The sequence below is a fragment of the Mercenaria mercenaria genome, chromosome 4 (genome assembly GCF_021730395.1).
Source record: "Mercenaria mercenaria strain notata chromosome 4, MADL_Memer_1, whole genome shotgun sequence".
Taxonomy (NCBI): domain Eukaryota; kingdom Metazoa; phylum Mollusca; class Bivalvia; order Venerida; family Veneridae; genus Mercenaria; species Mercenaria mercenaria.
In genome coordinates, this window is record NC_069364.1 from 5,252,478 (window position 1) to 5,274,371 (window position 21,894).

Consider the following 21,894-nt stretch of genomic DNA (forward strand, 5'->3'; position numbering starts at 1 on the left):
CATACAGCTTGGTACTAAATAAAACATTTTGAAAACATTGCTATTTGAAAAATAGTTAAATTCTGTTTTTTCTAAGCATTTTTAAGGGATTTTCTCCTTACAAAATCCTTTGATGGATCAACTTTAATTTTAAAGTATTCTGTGTTTTGCATACTAGAATATAAAATGTAAGACTTCTCTTTTCTTTTTACAAAATATCCTTGTTATAAAAGTGTATTAGTAAAAAGTGACACATATAAAGCTTAAAAATCCTAAAAGTTTTTTTGATTTTGTAGAAATCTGGAAGTACTGCAGCACCAACAAAGAAGTTGTTCCTCACTACCGGAGATACTGATGTAAGTTTACCTTCTATCATAATACAGCACTGCCATGATATATGACTTAGTAAATGTTTGTACAAGAAGCACTGCAAACTACTGATTTTTGAACCTGTTTCCTCCTTTTTTTTAATACAAGTTTTTTCTTGTTACCAATATCTGACTTGTCTTTTAAACAAACAGGTCATAATTAATGTCAGTAAAAACTTCATTTCAAAAATGATAGTAACAGTATATCCTGGTTAACAAACTTGAAAAACTGTACACCCTGTGATACAGTTTCTGTTGTTCTATATCCACTTTGTGTCTTTTTTTTGGGGTGTTTTATGCCATAGTGACATGTACTTCATTGATATTTTCACTATGATACTGAAACATATGAAATCAAGCCCGTATCAACATTCAGAAAAAGACTGAATTTATCAGCTAGACACTACAAAGTCATGGGCTTTCCAGTTATAGATATAGTTTTGCTGAAACATATCTATGTTCTGTAGAATTTTGGTAAAAGTTGTAAAGCTGGTAATCTCTGTTTTGGTGAATATGAGCCATGTAGTTGTGATTGTTTTTTGAAACATCAGATTTTAAGTACAAACAAGATTTCTTTGAAAAAAATGTACAGTTCCTCTAGGTTTAAGATAACAAAATCTTTTGATTAATCTTCCCTATGTTTTTTAAAGAAATTTGATGACAATTTAATTCGAAAAGGTATTGGAGACACGTTTTTTACCAGTATCGGAAGGAACTGATCTCTCTACAGATGATACCTTGTAATCAAGCCGTTGTGTTTACCATTGATTTCACATAAAGAGAATCACTTCTAATTAAACACTCTCTTTAAATACAAGAACTTTCATGTTTGCATTATTTATTGTTTAATTGATTATAAATTATCTGGCTCATTGAATTGGTATTGTTTTTCTTTCTACTTCATTGTGGAATAAATAACGCTTTTTATTTTGCCAAATGAATCAGCTTGTGTATGTCTCAGTCAGTTGGTGGAAGCGTTGCTTTATTTTTGATAATTTGTACAAGTTTTTTTGTTGTTGCCTATTATCGTGTACCAAAATCATGGTTACTAGCTAGATTTCATTTCTGTTGTGGTTTTCAGTTGTATCATGGAAGTCAATATTCAGTTAGGGTTTGCTTATAAACTATTTGATTGACAATTACAAAGGAACATAGTTACTGACTGCGAAAATTGTCATTGATTTCTCACCTCCAATTGAATGTCTCAGTAGATTGCTAAATAGCTTATTAAATTGATTTCTTGTCCTAAAGTGATATATAGTGTTTATCTCCTTTTCATGTGCATGTACAAACATTTGAAAAGCCCTGATGGAAATTAGGCATACTTGTTCATCTGCTTTATCAATTCTTTTTTGTGGGAGATAACAAAAATATTTTCTAATTTTGAAAAGCAGTTTGACAAACATTTTTTAATGTTTCTGCATGTTTTGTTTTGTACAGAATGCTGTCAGGGGTTTGAATTTCCACATAATTTTAGTTTGTGTTTTTGACTTTTTAGGCCATTTAAAAAGATTTCTGTATTAATTGTTTGGCCACATAATTCCTTTACCATCCCATGATTTTAGTGGCATTTAATTATGGAAAAATTGTCCTTAAGTCATATTGTTATTGGTTGTACCAAGTCTAATGTTTTTCTTGCATACCAGATGGGGATTTCCGGTGTTTTCACCGGTGCTAGAAAAACTCATCTTACACCCCAGGGTGTAAGATGAGTCACGCGCTTTAAATGACGTAAACACGGACTACTTTCGGAACTCCTTTTAATTCAACAAAACTACGTCATAGACGAGACAAAATTAAATAGAAATAAAAATAAAAAAGCATAATTATTTGTTCCTTCTCATTTAGCAATTAGTCAAAAAGTACAATTCAATATGAAAAAAAATGGAAAAGAGTAAACACTTATAAAATAAGCCATAACAATTTCCGTCAGCGTTTCATTGTTTACAAAACAAACATGTCTACTGTCAATACCATAAGAGAGTTCAAAATCGGGGACGTTGTCCAAATCGGGTCCGTAGGTGAAAAGGGGCGTATCATAGACATAATTAGGCCCTTAGGCACGTACTGCATGTACAAAGTACACATGTACTTTACTGGAGAGGTGAAAACTGCTGCAAGACATGAATTTAGTAAAAGGGCTCCCTGATGATGATTTTCAAGCACTGTTCAATTGCTACAATCCCGACAAATTTGCCTGTGCTGGTTCATTAAAAACACAACCAGAGCAAGACTTAACACCTATTGCTAAAAATGTGCCCGCCACACTGCCTTGTCCACTGACAACTGATCATGATCCTTTCCAAGATTTTTATGACATTCTTCCCTTTGATGATGATTTTGGTATTTCAAATGATGTCAGCATTCAGGAAAAATGTTCAGACCAGAAAACACTACCTCAAGTACCTGGATCATCAGCAAATAATCAAAACAACCGCTTTGCACCCATGAGTTCAAATCCAAAAGCGTACAGAGAAAGTCTTAAAAACAAGCGTACTGAAGACAAGACACGTTCTAATGTTGCTTTAGTCGTGTCCTTTCTGTCCGAAAAGGGTGAAAACAGGCAGGTGCATCTTATTCCTCCTGCTGAGTTAGACACATATCTGCAGGAATTTGTAATTAGGGTCCGGCAGAAAAATGGTGAAGAGTATGAGCCATCTACAATCCGAGGCATGATCAGCAGTCTTGACCGGTAGGTATCTGGATGTTTATAGTGAATATACACTTAGTCCACATTCGCCCTAAAAGTATAAATAAAACTTTGTTTAAAATAGTAATTTACAACAATAACAGAATTTTTTTATCTATGTTTTTGGTTCAAAGCTGTTACTCAGGCATAAATTTACTTCCTCAAGAATCTTTCACCAGTTGGAGGTACCCTTACCCAGTTTAATTTCTATAAATTATAATGAAAGTGTCCGTCTTTCATTTTGGACAGTACCATTGACAGTTAAACAGGTGTTTACCTAAAAGATACTGACTGAATGGCGACCAGTGCAGATCTTGATCAGACTGCACAGATGTGCAGGCTGATCAAGATCTACACTGGTTGCAAAGTTGGAATAAGTCCTGTCCAGCATAACAAGGGTGAATGCTATATATTTCTTAAGAAAGGTTCGATATTTGACTAGATGATACCGACAGACAAAATGTTATTGAAACACATGGTTTAATATAATGTTGTTGTTGTTTTTTTTTTTTTTTTTTTTTTTTTCTGAACTCACAAGAAAAAATCTACCCACAATGCAAAACATATATCTGTTCCACAATGTATCTGAATAATGTTCTGTGAAATCATTTAATTTCATGGGCATGAAATTTCGTGGGTTTGGTCAAAACGGTGATTTCGTGGGCATATGAATTCGTGGATTTCAAATTTGAAACATAAATGAATGGGAATTTTACTTGTTTGTTGGGATTAAATTATGTGGATTGACTCAACCACGATATCCGAAAATTAGTCCCCACGAATATTAATGATTTCACAGAATAGAAAAAAACATGTTTTAACAGAGACAAACATATTAGAATTCTTTACAAATACTGTTAAACAGGCACTTGCAAGAAAACAATTATCCGACATCCATCGCCAGAGGGAAAGAGTTTTCTTTATGCATGTCAACCCTAAGAAGCAAGGGCAAAGAACTAAAAAGAAAAGGCAAAGGTAACAGGGACCACGCAGCAGACACTTTAAGCGATGAGGAGTTAGATAAATTATATGCGACAGGTCAGTTAGGCAACCACTGTCCAGAATCACTCATCAATACAACTTGGTACAACAACACTTTGCATTTCGGAATACGAGGAGGTGGAACTGAGCACAGGCATGTATACAATTTCAACAAAAGCCATTCTGAATTATAAATTGTGGCTAAAGATGACTTCTGCCAGCTCTGGCAAAAACATACATATTGTGTACACGTAAATATTGGTTTCTGGCATATAAAATCAATTTTGCTATGACTTTATGATGATTTTGGTGTAAAAATGAAAACTGATTTTAAATAAATCAACTTTTCTCATTAAAAGATTTTTTGCTAACATTTACCTGAAACAACCAATTTATCCAGGCAACTGATGTGGGGTGATGTAAAGCTTGGATTTGACAGTGCCACTGGAACAGAGTACCTTGAGTATAATGAACGCCAGACAAAAACTCGCACTGGTATTGATCCGTCCAACATCCGCCGTCAAAAGCCAAGAATGTACGCAACAGGAACTGACAGATGCCCTGTGGAAAATATAAAGTCTATGCTAAACAAAGACCTGAAAACTTCTCTGGTAACTCTTTATACAACATGAAATGAATCATTTTAGGATCAAAATAACACAATATCAGATTTGCATCTAAGTTTTATTATCTGTTAGGATTTCTTATTTTCTTTTTAATTTTAACTGTTCAATAAAAGTTTATACTTCAAAACCTTAATTTTAAGCAGCCGCCTGACTTATGCTGGCTGTTAATAGCACATATTATTGATTAACCGGACAGACCCCATGCCACTTCTTTCTTTATTCTTTGGGCAGCAACTATTAACAATTCAAGTTGTGCTAATAAGAACACGGTGAGTTGTGTGTAGCAAGTCTTAAATGGTCTTTAATTAGGGCTGGGACAATTTAAAAATTTTGAAACCGGTAAATCATTATGTACAATGAAATTGAATCGAAACACGCATATTGATTATGCAGACGTATGAAAGTTACTTCTGCAGATGATAGTCACTTCGAGCAAATTTGCGAAATATATGTTTGCAAGAGATGCAATATATGATTTTATAACGTCTTTACTTTTTGTTATATTTTTTTAATTACTATATCACGCAAACAAAATCATAATTAATGTGTATAACTTCATTTCAAAATATAACGTATATCGGGTTAACAATTGAAAAAGTAATTGATTCCAAGTTTGTTGTAATCCCATTTTGCTTTTTTGAGTGAATAGGAAATGATATTATTATATTATATCATATGATTAAACATATGAACAGCCCGTTATAAATTAAAAACCAACTGAATTATCAGCTAACTTAATCTAGGACTTTCAGTTTATAATAAGTTATCATAAACACTATCTATGTTCTTGGTAAGAATTTTTTGGCTGTGTAAAGCTGTAATCCTCTGTTTGGTGATCATGGATGTAGTGGATGTTTGAAGAAGATTAAGTAAACAATCTGCTTAAAAAATGTCAAGTTTTGCTGAGTTAAGTAACAAAAGCATTTATTAATCTTCCGAAAAATGTTTTGTCAAAAACATTTGATAAATGAATTCGAAAAGGTATTGGAGACACAGTATTTACCAGTATCGGAAGAACTGATCGTGCTCTACCAATGTCCTTGAAATCACATTGTTTACTTGGAGTTTCAAAAAGAGAAATCACTTAATTAAACACTCTTTAAATCAAGATAATGTTGTTTCTTATCTTGTTAATTGGCTTATTCTGCTAATTGGCTTTGCTGTTTTTCTTTCACTCATTTGGAATGAGTAACGCTTTTTACTTTGCACAATGAATCAAGCATTGAATAATTACTCGACGTTGGTGACTGTTAATCTTTGTATTTAAAGTTTTTAGCTTTTGCTATTATCGTTCATCGTTCAGCTAGATTTCATAATGTTGGCGCTTTCAGTTGTATATGGAGTAATTTTCTAGGTTGCTTATAACATGTTTCGACATTTAAAGTCATGTTACACAATGACTTGTCATTAATTCAAATGAATGTTAGTATTTTGAAAGGCTTATAAATTGTTTTTGTTAGTTTAAAGTGTTTATTCTTTCATGCTATGTACAAAATGAAGATGACATATTGGAATTAATACTTGTTACAAAGTGTTTAAATCCCATTTTGTGGGGCTATACAAATATTTTCGATTTGAATAATGCGTATTCATACTTTTTTAAATTTTGATTTTTGTTTCGTAAAAATTGTGGGGTTGAATTTCATATTAGTGTGTTTTTTGAATTTAGCAAGAAAAGATTTCAATCATGTGGCCCATAATGCATGTACATCCCACTGGAATTTTAGGCATAATACTTACGGTAAAATTGTACCGTAGTCGATATTCCATTTTACCAAGTTAAATTTTAGATTAAATACTATGTTGTACAGATATAGTGAATACCATTGATGACATGTTGTTCTCAGTTACCTATATCAGCATATTTGGAAATTGAAAACTTATATGAAAGGCATGCATGTGCTGTACATGTTTATGACACAGTCTGTTACAAATAGGGTTCTTTTCTTATGAGACATCTCACATCTTATTGTTGTTAATGATTAACAAAGGCAGGTGTACACACATTCAAGTATTAAGTTGTCCAGATCTAGCAGTTTAATGAAATGAAGGGCTAAATATGGTCAAAGTTTGTACAAAAACTCAAAACCATTGGCAGTAAGCTGCGCATCTGTGAATCCTTGTAATAAACCCTTAATCTGTGCTGTATTTTGGATCAAAACTGCCCTAGCAAGAGATCCAGAGATCTTGTTTCAACCAAACACATTTCATAGTGCTTTAACAGTGTTAGTTTCACCCAGGCTGATGAAAATTCTTTTTTGAGATGCATGAATGTTACCTCATTCAACATACAGTGTAGTGTTATAAATATAATTGTAACGTGGCCAAACCGCTTTTCCATAGACTGATCAGACGGAACTTTCTTTTCTGGTTGGTTTCAGAAAAGTTTAATACCATTTATTTACTCATTTCCAATTGACTTTGAAAATTTCAAATAACTGCATATATTAAGCCATATAATTATGTTATGAATTCTGAGTCATAGAAAGCATCATTTAGCATAACAGAGTTCATTTGTGAAGAACAAGTTGAATGTAGAAATGTTGCTGTAGAAAAAGAAGAATTGTAGATTTTAAAACTGCTTCAGTTACATAGTGTAACCAAGAAATTCTATATAGCATTGTTTTCACAATAAAGCTTATTGCGTAGTTTTTGCCCGAGCTATTCTTTTGCATCTCTTTATTGAACACTTTATAACTGCTCTTTACTTGAACCATAATTGTCCACAAATTGTCCCGGTAAAAAAAGAGGGAAACTATTAAGTGTTCTTAACATTTCTGAAGTGATTGGTGTTATTGGCAATCAATAACTAATTCAGTGGCTGAGTGGATTTTGTATGTTTATGACTCGGGTAGGACTGTAAAATGCCCAGATTTGTTTACATACTTGATGTTCAGCTTTTAGAGTGTAGTTATACAAATGATGTCCGTTTTGTTTGTTTTTGTAATAGTTCAAAGCAATGAAAACATTGATATTTTATCACATAAGTGCAAAACTGTTGTATCTACTTGTTTATTTATCAACTATTAAAACTTTTTGCTGATAATTGTCCCATTTTCCGAATTTGGACATTTAAAATGAATAGGCTTTAGAATAAAAAACATAATTTCAGTTAAAGGCTGTTTCTTTTGGTCTAAATCATCCTAAAAACCAATGCAGTCTCTATACCCTGGCTCACAGACACCAGAAAGTGAGTGGCTCTTGGTTACTGTATGGCTCTTAGGAGCTGTCTGGCTCTTGGTTACTGTTTAGCTTCTGGGAGCTTTGTTTCTCTTGGGAGTTGTGTGGTATTGAGAAATTCTGTAGCTTAGAAACCGTGTTGCTCTCAGAAATTGTTAAATAATCTCTCGGGGGCTGGGAAGCTGTGTGGCTCTGAGAAATTGTGTGGCTGTCAGTAGCTGTGTGACTGTTGGAAGATGTGTAGCGCTTGGTAGCTTTGTAACTCTCAGAAATTCTGTGGGTTTTGGAAGCTATATGGCTCTCAGAAATTGTGTGGTTCTTGGTGGCTGTGTTGCTCTCTGATGCTATATTGCTCCTGGTAGCTGTGTGGCCCTCAGAAATTGTGTGGCTCTTGGTGGCTGTATTGCTCTCTGACGCTATATGGCGCTCAAGAGCTGTGTGGCTCCTGGAAGCTGTGTGGCTCTTAGAAATTGTGTGGCTCTTGGTAGCGGTGTGGCTCGCAGAAATTGTGTGACTCTTGGAAGCTAAGTGGCTTTCATTTGCTGTGTGGTTCTTGGAAGCTGTGCGGCTCTCAGTGTCTTTCGATAGCTTTTTGGTTCTCAGAAATTAATTGGCTCTCGGAAGCTATATGGCTGTCAGTAGGTTTATGACTCACAGAAATTTTGTGGCTTTTGGAAGCTATGTGGCTGTCAGTTGCTGTGTGGCTCTCAGAAATTATGTGGCTCTAAGTAGCTGTATGGCTGTTGGTATCTGTATGGCTCTGTGTGGCTGTCAGACATTGTGTAGCTCTTGGTAACTGTGTGATGCTTGGTAACTGTGTAGCTCTTCAAACTCGGCTTGAATATTGCACAAGTGATAACCTAGGTGTCTCAAAAAGCCTAGCTTAAACCTTTAACTGTTGATCCTCTTTGATCCAAACCAAACCAAACAATGAGCTGAATAAATACGATTCAAAATGAAAGTATGAAAACCCATTTAACTGTGTTTGTTTGTCTATTTTCTGTAGGGCTTGCATGGAGTCTGCCTGTACTTTCTGCGTACCACTAACAAGGCAATTGCTGTCAATAATATTGCCAATGAAGTGAACTTCGGTATGATGGACTGCTCAAAAGGAAGGATTCTTGCTGGCCTCGAGAAACACTTGTCCAGTATTGTCCTGCCCTCACTCAGATCCCTTGAGGTATGTATGATACAAAACATTACTGAAAACCTCTATGTTTAATAATTAGTTTATAACTTGAGAATATGCATGTTTGGCAAGACTTGATCATGTTCGAGCATTACATTATATTATTCTTAAAAAAAGAACTGTAATTCTCCAGTTTTATTTTTGTCATAATTTATATAATTCATCAAGTTTATACTTCTGTGTGAGTTTCCTGTAGGAATAAACAAAGATAGATTAAGGCTTTTTGGCTGACAAAGCTTTAACATAATAAAGGTTGCAGTAATTCTTTCATAAGAAATATAAACAAAATATTTGGTTTCCCTTATGTTTGGACCTTTTAAAATCAGAGGTTATAGTTAAGGTGGGGTATCATTATTTGCATTTGTAACATTGTATAGCATGATATTTTGGTCCTAGTTCAGCAATACTTTCAGATCTTAGTCTACAGAATTTCATTGTACTTTAGCAGGAATAGTCTTCAGTTTTTGATGCTTGCTTATTGCAGTTAAAAAAAATAGATCTTGACAATGATAGAAATATTGTTCAATTTAAGTATTTCCAATTGTTGTCAGATAATACAGGTATACTTGAAAATACCGATGCACCTGATTAGTACTATGATACGTACCGCAGTCATCAAGCATTGTCTTAACCTGTACCCCTCTGAATACAGCGCATACCTAGTTAAGATTTGAATGATCGTATTCATTAGTAAGTTGCAGTGAGTCGGTATTACCTAATAATGATGTTTGTTTGTAGCAATGGGGAGATATTGACAATGGTAATGGCAACAATGCACAGATAGAGGACTTCCTCGAACAGCTGGAGAAATTCATCAACAACCTCATGTCAGCGCTGTCCAACATGGAAGGTCAGATAACTCTGGAGGAAAATGGTATTGGACCAATAATTGACAATATAGAAACACCTGCTGATTATCAGTCAGTTGGTAAGTAAATGTGTACTAAACTGTTGCCTATGCTAGATTGCAGAAGGGGAATTATTTAAACCATTTCAGGAAATTTTCCTCTGGATTGTAGTAGACACACTTTACCTAAATAATTTTAAGTGATGATGTTAGGCAATAAATACTGTCGACTGTAATGCCTTAACTGGGCAATAAATACTGTCGACTGTAATGCCTTAACTGGGCAATAAATACTGTCGACTGTTATGCCTTAACTGGGCAATAAATACTGTCGACTGTAATGCCTTAACTGGGCAATAAATACTGTCAACTGTAATGCCTTAACTGGGCAATAAATACTGTCGACTGTAATGCCTTAACTGGGCAATAAATACTGTCGACTGTAATGCCTTAACTGGGCAATAAATACTGTCGACTGTTATGCCTTAACCAGGCAATAAATACTGTCGACTGTTATGCCTTAACCAGGCAATAAATAATGTCAACTGTAATGCCTTAACTGGGCAATAAATGCTGTCAACTGTAATGCCTTAACTGGGCAATAAATACTGTCGACTGTAATGCCTTAACTGGGCAATAAATACTGTCGACTGTTATGCCTTAACCAGGCAATAAATAATGTCAACTGTAATGCCTTAACTGGGCAATAAATACTGTCGACTGTAATGCCTTAACTGGGCAATAAATACTGTCAACTGTAATGCCTTAACTGGGCAATAAATGCTGTCAACTGTAATGCCTTAACTGGGCAATAAATACTGTCGACTGTAATGCCTTAACCAGGCAATAAATGCTGTCAACTGTAATGCCTTAACCTTTAGCCTGCTGGGGACAAGTGATTCTGCCTTTGCAACCAGTGCAGACCAAGATCAGCCTGCACATCCGTGCAGTCTGATCATGGTCTGCGCTATTCAGTCAGTTAGTTTTCAGTGTACACCCCTTCAAATAATAAATGGTATTGATGGACTAGTCCATTTTAGAAATTTAGCAGGCTAAAGGTTAATTGATCTTGGCACTAATGATAAATCTTGAAGATTCAGTATAGCAGTCCTGTCCGATGGTAGAATTCTTGTGTTCACTTTAAGGTCCAAACAACTTTGTACAGATTTTTCAAAGTCTTGTGACATTTTATGTTCTTTCACATTCTTCTAACTTTATATGTTTCTTATGAAATATAATTGCACTTATGTACTGTAGACTTGCTTCATAAATCAACTTCTTTCCATTTCAAATACTTACATTTGTCATTCCTGTCCTTCCAGCTGGTAACACAGAGTACCTAGAAAAGCTGGAGCAGCTGTGTGCACAGTGGTCGAAGCAGATCGAGCAGGTTCTAGCAGAGAGTGAGCAGATGAGACGTGAAGCAGACGACATTGGACCAACAGCAGAACTGTCTTACTGGAAGTCACGCATGGCCAAGTTCAACAAGTGAGTTCTACCGATATTTCAATGAGATAAACTTTACGGGGAAGGCAATTTTGCATTAGTTTTAGAATAAGATCTAACAATTATAAGTTGTAAAATATATCAGACTTCTACACAACTAAAAATTATTCACAGTGTAAATTGTATGAGAATTGTGATGTTAAAGACATGAAAATAAACAGTTAAATTTGGATGAAGCAGACATTTATGTATGGGGTGTATATACAAAGGTGACAGAAGACTTGATAAATATTGTTACAGTTACACAATACATGTTTTCTTCCTTGCATGAACAGAACAGTAATTATTTTGGGCCATTTTACATGCATATCTTAAATTGGATATTTATTACAAAATGCACTTATGATTTTATTTTACAGCTTGTTGGAGCAGATGAAGAGTCCCCGAGTGAAGGCTGTCCTCGGAGTCCTCCAGGTGGCCAAGTCCAAGTCTCTCAGAAGGTGGAAGGAACTGGTAATAAACTTTACACTCTTTATATATTGAAAAAGTTAGATTATTGATACTGTTGAAAGTTATTTTGCAATGTTACTAGATATAGCTTCTTTTTAAGTGAAGGTTCTATATCTTTTGATTTTACTTCCCTAAAGTTTTATAAAAAAAATCTGAATTAGAAATGTGACTTTGTTAGATTTTTGCATAAACACTTTCATAAACATTAGCAGAACATCCTAGGTCTTGTACATAGTTTGTCCAACCTGTACAGATTTACACTTGAATGTCATGTTTAAGAGGAACAGAAAGCCAATAGATATTTGTTGTGGAACAGATGATTAAGAAAGATACATAGTTCTGTTCTGTTCTGTTCTATTCTGTTGTACTTCACTTTATTACTGCATATTCTATTGCAGCACTATTCTGTATTACAGGATGGACAACTTTTATATCTTGTTACACTATTATATATTACAGAATTGACAACTTTTATGTCCTGTTGCACTATTCTCTATTAAAGTATGGACAACTTTTATATCCTGTTGCACTATTCTGTATTACAAAATTGACAACTTTTATATCCTGTTGCATTATTGTACCCCCCGACAACAAAGTTGTAAGGGGGGGTATACTGGTTTCAGGTTGTCTGTCTGTCTGTCTGTCTGTCTGTCTGTCCGTCTGTCTGTCTGTCCGTCTGTCCGTAGACGCAATTTTGTGCGCACCATCTCTCCTTATCCCCTTGACAGAATTTAATGAAACTTCACACAAGTGATCAGTACCAACAGTAGTTGTGCATGGGGCATGTTAGGTTCTTTTAGAAAAAAAAATTGCAGAGTTATGGGACTTTGTTTTTTTGTTACTATACTATATACATAGACACAATCTTGTGCGCACCATCTTTCCTCATCCCCTTGACACAATTTAATGAAACTTCACACAAGTGATCAGTACCAGCAGTTGTTGTGCATGGGGCATGTTAGGTTCTTTTAGAAAAAAAATTTGCAGAGTTATGGGACTTTGTTTTTTTGTCACTATACTATATACATAGACACAATCTTGTGCGCACCATCTCTCCTCATCCCCTTGACACAATTTAATGAAACTTCACACAAGTGATCAGTAACAACAGTAGTTGTGCATGGGGCATGTTAGGTTCTTTCAGAAAAAAATTTGCAGAGTTACGGGACTTTGTTTTTTTGTTACCATACTATATACATAGACACAATCTTGTGTGCACCATCTCTCCTCATCCCCTTGACACAATTTAATGAAATTTCACACAAGTGATCAGTAACAACAGTAGTTGTGCATGGGGCATGTTAGGTTCTTTCAGCGACAAAAATTGCAGAGTTATGGGGCTTTGTTTCATGTTAACATACTATGGGACTTTGTTTCTTGTTAACATACTATGTACATACAGTCTGCATATGCAATCTTGTGCGTGCCTAATCTACCAAACCCTTACACACAATTTAATGAAACTTCACACAAGTGATCAGTACCAACCCTAGTTGTGCTTGGTGCATGTTACATCCTTTTAGATAAATATTCTGCATAGTTATGGGACTTTGTTTTTTGTTACTATACTGTATACATACAGTCTATATACATACAGTCCACAAATTATGCAATCTTGTGTGCATCAAATTGCAATGTACTGTGTCAGTGCATGCGGGGGGTACATTCATCACCTTTAGTGATAGCTCTAGTTCTATATTACAGGATGGATAACTTTTATATCCTGATGCACTGTCCTATATAACAGGATTGACATCTTTTATATTCTGTTATACTTTTCTCTATTACAGGATGGATATATCACTGACTATGCCAACGAAGCCAAGGACAATGTCAAGTACCTGTATACCCTGGACAAATTCTTCGGACCCCTCGTCAAATGTCAGCCTGTAAGTCAGCCCGTATTTCTACATATTTATACTCTACTTCAGTATAACAAGCTTGTCTTAACAGCATTTTGGGTTTTTAGTTTAAAATTTCCTGTATTTAAACACATATGTTCATATTTATTCTTTGTTTGTTTCAGGCATCAATGATTGAGCATATACCAAGTTTGATGAACGCCATCAGAATGATCTACAGTATTTCGCAGTATTACAACACGTCTGAACGTATGACCTCACTGTTTGTCAAGGTCACCAATCAGATGATTACCACATGTAAACATTACATTATGCATGACGTCAGCAAAATCTGGGATCACAAAAGGTATAATTTCGTTGTTTGTTTTGCCTTTATAAAGACAGGCCTTTGAAACTGAAATGACAATGATGATGGATATACAAGAAACTTAAATATCCAAAACTAAACTAATTCCTCCGTTTATGCAGTGGAAACAAGATGGCTGCCATTTTGATAAAATATTGAAATACTCAAAAACACTCGCTCTTACATCCATTTTGAAAATTCTTTCACTGTTAAATGATGTGAGAAGGCATAGCAGACAGAATGAATATGAGAGCAGAGTAAAATTTCCTGTCACGTTAATATGAGTAGAACTTTTATGTTATTTTATATCAAACTTGTTGGCGATTGTTTTCTTCTATTACTCAAAAAATTGCTGTAAAAACAGTGAATTTTTCATTAAAATAAACTGTACCATTTTTCATAAGAAGTTATTTGTGCAGTATTTTATGATTTTTTTTTTATCTCCAATTGTAGAGAAGTTGTTCTGAAGAGACTGAATGAGTGTACTCAGCTGAATGAGGAGTACCAGAAACAGTTCCAGAGAACAAAGGAACGTCTCAAGGAGAACCCAAATGAGAAACAGTTTGAATTTAGGTATTTATAAACTACATAAATTCCATTAAAAATAATTACACACTTGTAATTGAAAAGTGCAACATGCATGATAATGAGATTTTTAAAGTTTTAAACATTTTTAAGGCCATATGACCTTTTAATAGCTTATATTTACGTAATAAATCCATTTAGGACATGCACAGATAGTTCTTATTTTGTATGATAGAGCAGCAAAATTACATAATTGTTTATTTCTGTTATATGATAATATAAATCTGGTATACTATATATTTCAGTGAGAACTATATCTTCGGCAAATTTGACACTTTCTGCAAGCGTCTTGAACGTATTGCTGACATGATCAACACCATGGAGATGTTCTCTGGACTTGGAGATGTGAAGATTGAGGGAATTGACATCATTGTTGTCAAGTTTAAGACAATCTGTGACAATGCCAAGAAGAAGAACTATGATATTCTGGATCACAGAAAAGCTGAGGTTAGATTTGAACTCTTAAGCAATAGCTTTGTGTGTGCTACACATATGAAATATGTAAATTGCTCATCTTTTCTTTTGGTTGACTGGCATTTTAGAATTTATTTGAACATGTTACAAGCAGATTCTAAACTTTTCAGCTCACCTGTCACAAAGTGACAAGGTGAGCTATTATGACCGCTTGATGTCTGTCGTGCGTTGTCCGTCGTCAGTCGTCCGTCGTCCGTCGTTCATCAACAATTTCTAAAAAAAATTTCTTCTTGAAAACGACTGGGCAGAATTACACCAAACTTCACAGGAATGATCCTTGGGTGGCCCCCTTTCAAAATTGTTCAAAGAATTGAATTCCATGCAGAACTCTGGCAACCAAAAGGAAAAACTTTAAATATCTTCTTGTCCAAAACCACAGGGCCTAGGGCTTTGATATCTGGTGTGTAGCATCATCTAGTGGTCCTCTACCAATTATCCCCCTAGGGTCAAATATGGCCCTGCCCCGGGGGTCACATGGTTTATATAGACTTATATAGGGAAAACTTTGAAAATCTTCTTGTACAAAACCACATGGCCTAGGGCTTTGATATTTGGTTTGTAGCATCATCTAGTGGTCCTCTACCAAGATTATTCAAATTATCCCCCTAGGGTCAAATATGGCCCTGCCCTGGGGGTCACATGGTTTATATAGACTTATATAGGGAAAACTTTGAAAATAACCACATGGCCTAGGGCTTTGATATTTGGTATGTAGCATCATCTAGTGGTCCTCTACCAAGATTGTTCAAATTATCCCCCTAGGGTCAAATATGGCCCCACCCCGGGGGTCCCAAGTTTTACATAGACTTATATAGGAAAAAAAGTTTAAAAATCTTCTTGTCTGAAACCACAACACTTAGACCTTTGATATTTGGTTTATAGCATTGTCTTATGGTCCTCAACCAAAATTGTTCAAATTATACCCCTTGAGTGAAAAGAGGCCCTGCCCTGGGGGTCCCAAGTTTTATACAGACTTATATAGGAAAAAGCTTTAAAAATCTTCTTGTCTGAAACCATACGACCTAGGCTTTTGATATTTGGTATGATGCATTGTCTAGTCCTCTACCAAAAGAGTTCAAATTATGCCCCAGGGGTTAAAAGAGGCCCCGCCCTGGGGTCACTTAGTTATTATGTGAGTTATATAGGAAAAATACTTAAAAAATCATCTGATCCTATTTCCAAGACTGTTTAATTATAATTACCTGATGACCCCAAGTAATATGATGTCACTTGACTGTTACCTTGACCTACTGACCTACTTTCTTGTTTTTTAAGATACAGCTTTGAAAGGTTGATGACATACACAGTTTTGCATACAGATCGTAAACTGAATTTCATTGACCATGAATGTGACCTACTGACTTTCTTAATATTATATCATCATTTGACATTTGAAACATGTAGCTCATATTACTCAGGTGAGCAATCCAGGGTCATCATGACCCTCTTGATTGTTTAGTTATTACCTCAATAAACCTGTCTTTATGAAGACATTTTCAACTTCAAAAGAAATGCTAATTGTACCCCCCGACAACAAAGTTGTAAGTGGGGGTATACTGGTTTCAGATTGTCTGTCTGTCTGTCCGTCCTTCCGTCCATCTGTCTGTAGACACAATCTTGTGCGCACCATCTCTCCTCATCCCCTTGACACAATTTAATGAAACATCCCACAAGTGATCAGTAGCAACAGTAGTTGTGCATGGGGCATGTTAGGTTCTTTCAAAAAAAAAAATGCAGAGTTATGGGACTTTGTTTTTTGTTACTATACTATATACGTAGACACAATCTTGTGCGCATCATCTCTCTTCATCCCCGTGACACAATTTAATAAAACATCACACAAGTGATCAGTAACAACAGTAGTTGTGCATGGGGCATATTAGGTTCTTTCAGAAAAAAAATTTGCAAAGTTACGGGACTTTGTTTTTTTTTACTATACTATATACATAGACACAATCTTGTGCGCACCATCTCTCCTCATCACCTTGACACAATTTAATGAAATTCACACAAGTGATCAGTAACAACAGTAGTTGTGCATGGGGCATGTTAGGTTCTTTCAACAACAAAAATTGCAGAGTTATGGGACTTTGTTTCTTGTTAACATACTATATACATACAGTCTGCATATGCAATCTTGTGCGCGCCTAATCTTCCGAACCCTTGCACACAATTTAATGAAACTTCACACAAGTGATCAGTACCAACCCTAGTTGTGCATGGTGCATGTTACGTTCATTTAGATAAATATTCTGCATAGTTATGGGACTTTGTTTTTTTGTTACTATACTGTATACATACAGTCTATATATACAGTCCACATCATTATGCAATCTTGTGTGCATCAAATTGCAATGTACTGTGTCAGTGCATGCAGGGGGTACATTCATCACCTTTAGTGATAGCTCTAGTTTGTATTTATGAAAATTAAAAAGAAAAAAAATTTCCGTTACTTTACAGTTTGACAATGATTACCTGGAGTTCCGTAACCAGATAGAAAACATGCGTGGCATGCTGCAGAACTTCATGGATACCTGGTTTCAGAAATCACTTTCGGTAACTGAATTTAATTTAAATACTTTTTACATTCTCTACATGAGTACACATCAATATATGTACAAAATTGGTTGGTATTACAGTTTCACGTTAATCTTCCTCAGGTGTAAATAAAAGTCTGAACATATGTTCCATAATGTTCAAGTTAGTTTGGATATTATCTTAATCCATCAGTAACTGCACTAACAGCTTCATGTATATCATTCAGTTTTATTAAAAACCTGTAGCTCTAAACTTATTTCCATGTTTTGTTTTTTCTTTACTAGACTGAGAAAGCTATTGAACTCCTGGGAAAGTTTGAAGCAATCACAGGTTCCAACCTGGACATCAATGAGAAGTACATGAAAGTGTTGACTGCATACGGCAAAGATCTGGAAAACATTCGTAAGCTGTACCAGAAATTCAAGCAAGAACCCATGATCCCCAGGAACTTGCCACCCGTGGCTGGACGTATTGCATGGGCACGTCAGCTGTATAGAAAGATCGAGATGCCAATGAGGGCTTTCAAGACAAAGCCAGAAATTCTGAAAAATGCTGAGGCAAAGAAAATCGTAAGAAATTACAACAAGATGGCAGGAGTACTCATGGAATACGAGGTTCGTTCTAGGGAATTCTTGGTTTAATTTTGTAAAGTTGTTTTTAACTAAATCTGTAATCAGGTTATACAGTCTTATATGTCTATGCATACATGTACAATAGCTTTGTTTCAGTCCTTGATAGTCGAATCAGTGTTCTATATATTTTGAAGTAAATACATTTTAAATGTTTGATTTCTTTGGAAATAATAGATCATTTGGAACATTTGAAAAAAAAAATAATTTGAGATAACTGTAAGAGTATTTAAGGTAAGACAGGTCAGATTTCTAAATGTTATGTAACAAGATTTTGGCTTGATGTTTTGACTATGATTTTATTTGCAGATGTTGTATCATCGTGGCTGGATACGTGCTATTGAGGCAGCTAAATCTGGACTTAATGCCTCTCTGTTGGTCAGACACCCAGATACAGGTGATCTGTATGTGAACTTTGACATCCAGGTAGTAGAGTTGATCCAGGAAGCTAAGTGTCTGCAGGCCCTCAACCTAGAGGTCCCAGACACGGTGAAAGAGCTACAGACCAAAGAGGAAGAGATCAAAACTGCCAATGTTAAGTAAGTTAGGAATGTTATCCTTACTGTTGGCATATTGTGAGTTATACTTGTCTACAGCAGTATGGTTGTGGATTTTTATATTATTAACAATTAAAAAAGGGCTGAAGAAGTACATCTTGATGTTGATTTACATGGATCAGATATATATTTGTGATGTACAGAATTTTATTGACACCAGTTGTAAGGTTTACTTACTATCTAGGCCATTGGATTCATAAATCATATTTATACTTCATATTAATCTAGGCAAGGGGGAGGTAACTATGAATTCACTCAGCTTCACTGAAATATGATTTAACAAAGAAAGTAAGTGCCATTTAGCCAAAATATATTTCTTACTCAACGCTTACATTTCTTATGATCAGCGCAAGATCTGAGTTAAATTGTTGTGTTATTTCAGCCTGACAGAGATGTTACACGAGTACAGGAATATCTTGTCAAACATTTCTCCAGTCCTCATGCCTCTGATGAAACCTTACAAGGACAAGGTAGAGGAAGAACTCCAACCAGGGGTCGTCGCTCTCACCTGGACCTCTCTCAATGTAGAGGAATGTAAGTTGTGGTTATATGATTTACAGTAAGGAAGAGATAGAGGATGGGTCTTCTGTTGATAAAATAGAATTCCTTATACTCAGAACAGCGGAATAGCAGGAAACTAAGTTTGTTTTGAATGGGGTGTTTGTGGGGACTTTCCACTAGAAAGGGAAACTTAAAGCATTAATTTCAGCAAAATGAAATAACATAGGTGCTGTTCTCTTTACAGTGAATTCTTTATCTACATACATAGAGAATGTACCCCACAACTAAGGGGAATATATTTTCCAAGCATTACAAAGTAATGTCATGCAGCCTTGGTCTAAACACTTATTAGTATTTCTCAACTTCCTTCATGTGGATAAGAAGTATTGTTTCAACTCCCCAATTATTCTTATTTAGTTCAAATTAATTTTCCAGTATATGATTGTTTTCTGTTTTGTAGATATAGAGAATAACTACAAGGTTATGGGAGAATTGGACAAGTTGTCTAAGACAGTACATGACATACTGGAGTGTAGAATTGAGGCGGTCCTTGAAGATATGTCCGCCACAGCCCTCTGTGAACTGCCTGAGGATGAGGCGGTTACTATGGAGAAATTCCTGGAAATTACAACTGAAGTTGTTGAGACAGCTTCCAAGTACCTAGCCAAGTATGTTGTTTTTAGATGTTTCAATTAGTTCAGCTTTTTTAATAAAGAGAAACCAAAAAAGTTCAATTTCGTGTTCGAGAAATTGCCATTGTTTTCTTATCATTAAGTAACAGTAGTATAATAATTATGTATGTTTAAGTTACTTAAGTGTATATAATAAGTGACATAAAATGGAAATATTGATTTTGGGATACACACATTTTTTCCCTTTATGTAAGAGTAGATATAGTGTTAATATCAACTCTGTTGTGCAATTATTTATATGCAACAAAGTCAATATCATAAACTCTGTTAGTTTATACTTTTCCCTTATTGACATTAAGTTGCTCTAAAGAAGCTTATATCATACCTTACTTAGTTGTTCATCCTCTTATTAACCTTTAGCATGCTAGATAAATTGTCGTCTGCTGGAAATGTCGTCTGCTAAAATTGTAAAGTTCATTCAATTTGCTCCAAAATTGGAAGAAATATTGTCAGAGTAGCAAACAGCTTGAAACCTGATCAGACGCCAATTAAATCAGCGTCTGATCTGGTTCCAAGCTGTTTGCAAAGGCTGTTAAATTCGCCTGCAGCAGGCTAAGGGTTAAATATAAATTTTTAACTAAAAGGCTCATTTTTGGGATTTCAAAAGTTTCATAATTTTACATTGGTACCCATAAAATCATAGTATAGATAATTGGACTATTTCAGGGGTCAGTCGTTAATCCTTTCTTACTATTTATAGCCAGAGCCACCTGGTGGAGACAGCTGTGTATGATCTGGTTAATCAGCTACAGTCTGGATTGTCTGATACTGACAAGCAGAACCTGACATCAGAAGAAGGGTACCAGTGTTACTCTCCAGACACCAAGAACAAGAAGAGCAGATGTCAAGAATGTATTGCCTGTAGCTACTATTCTCTGTTGAACTACTTCACACAGAGAAACACTGAAGCTCTTGTAAAAGGTAAGGTGATTTTGATAAAATTGTCAGATTATCAAATGCATAATCAGTTTATGATCTGATTCAGAATCAGACTCCATCCAAATTAGACATACATGTTGCTCACTCAGTTAAAATCAAAGACCTCCATTTTCAAGGATTACACTTGATTTTTACATTGGGGATACAAAAACTTCAGGTACAAAGTCAAGTAAAAATAGTCTTGTTTTCCAATATCCTTCTTTAAATTAATTGAATTTTGTTACTTGTATTTTCTTAGGTACGCGCCTTTCCCTGGATGCAATCAAACGTCGTCTGCAGACTTCAAACAAGTACACCAAGGATGAGCTGAAAGAGGACCAGAAGGTACCGCTGTTCTGTGCCAACATTGTGCTCCAAATCCCCAACGTCGTAATGAAACCAAGCCTGGATGATCTACAGTCTTCCCTGAACAAAGCCGTCCAAGTCATTTTGAAGGCTTCTCAAGATATCCCACAGTGGGAACACCTGATCATTCACCAGAGACAGCAGCAGAAGGTAACATATTCTTGTGCTTGACTGTTAATCGAGTCCAGTAGAATAGTTAATATTGTCTAATTGTGAATATATAACTATATTTTTAATCATTACAGGGATATATTAAGTAAAATCTACATGTAGTATAGCAGATACACATGCAATCTCTTAACTAATACAGGATAGAAAATCATTTTGGTACTCATATTTTTATTTTATATCATATGCTCAGAAGTTTCAAAGATAGAATCAAACAGTTTATTAGTAATGAGTTCAGAAATGGTTTGAAGAGGATACTAGTAGATTTCCATGCTTGATGTATTGAAAATATAAATAAATAAAGTAACCATAAATGATTTAGATGTCCGAAAAAGTATTACATAACTTAAAATTGGTGTTGAAAGTTAATTTAAATCTAATTAAATACATATGATAATTTAGGAACTCTTTCCATGGAGTCAGCGTAAAGTAAGTCGTTGATT

The 21,894-nt window shown here is 35.1% G+C and overlaps 1 protein-coding gene and 1 long non-coding RNA gene across 5 annotated transcripts in view; one reads left to right on the forward strand and one right to left on the reverse strand.

Annotated features, from left to right (window-relative positions):
* The window catches only part of LOC123550877 (dynein axonemal heavy chain 5-like), a 98,231-nt gene that overhangs the window by 12,142 nt on the left and 64,195 nt on the right, over positions 1 to 21,894 (forward strand). For all 4 annotated transcript variants that reach the window (XM_053540239.1, XM_053540240.1, XM_045339342.2 and 1 more), the window contains 16 exons: positions 276 to 335; positions 8,830 to 9,003; positions 9,751 to 9,940; positions 11,182 to 11,347; positions 11,725 to 11,818; positions 13,606 to 13,704; positions 13,842 to 14,023; positions 14,477 to 14,596; positions 14,854 to 15,055; positions 17,543 to 17,638; positions 17,905 to 18,234; positions 18,559 to 18,788; positions 19,189 to 19,340; positions 19,768 to 19,975; positions 20,700 to 20,920; positions 21,177 to 21,433. In XM_053540239.1, the coding sequence (XP_053396214.1) occupies positions 276 to 335; positions 8,830 to 9,003; positions 9,751 to 9,940; positions 11,182 to 11,347; positions 11,725 to 11,818; positions 13,606 to 13,704; positions 13,842 to 14,023; positions 14,477 to 14,596; positions 14,854 to 15,055; positions 17,543 to 17,638; positions 17,905 to 18,234; positions 18,559 to 18,788; positions 19,189 to 19,340; positions 19,768 to 19,975; positions 20,700 to 20,920; positions 21,177 to 21,433 (2,781 nt within the window). The remainder of the gene's footprint in view (positions 1 to 275; positions 336 to 8,829; positions 9,004 to 9,750; positions 9,941 to 11,181; positions 11,348 to 11,724; positions 11,819 to 13,605; positions 13,705 to 13,841; positions 14,024 to 14,476; positions 14,597 to 14,853; positions 15,056 to 17,542; positions 17,639 to 17,904; positions 18,235 to 18,558; positions 18,789 to 19,188; positions 19,341 to 19,767; positions 19,976 to 20,699; positions 20,921 to 21,176; positions 21,434 to 21,894) is intronic.
* LOC128556163 (uncharacterized) lies at positions 2,091 to 4,573 on the reverse strand. Its single transcript, XR_008370464.1, has 2 exons — positions 4,396 to 4,573; positions 2,091 to 3,088 (listed from the first exon to the last, which is right to left on the reverse strand). It is a non-coding gene; the product is annotated as an uncharacterized LOC128556163 (long non-coding RNA).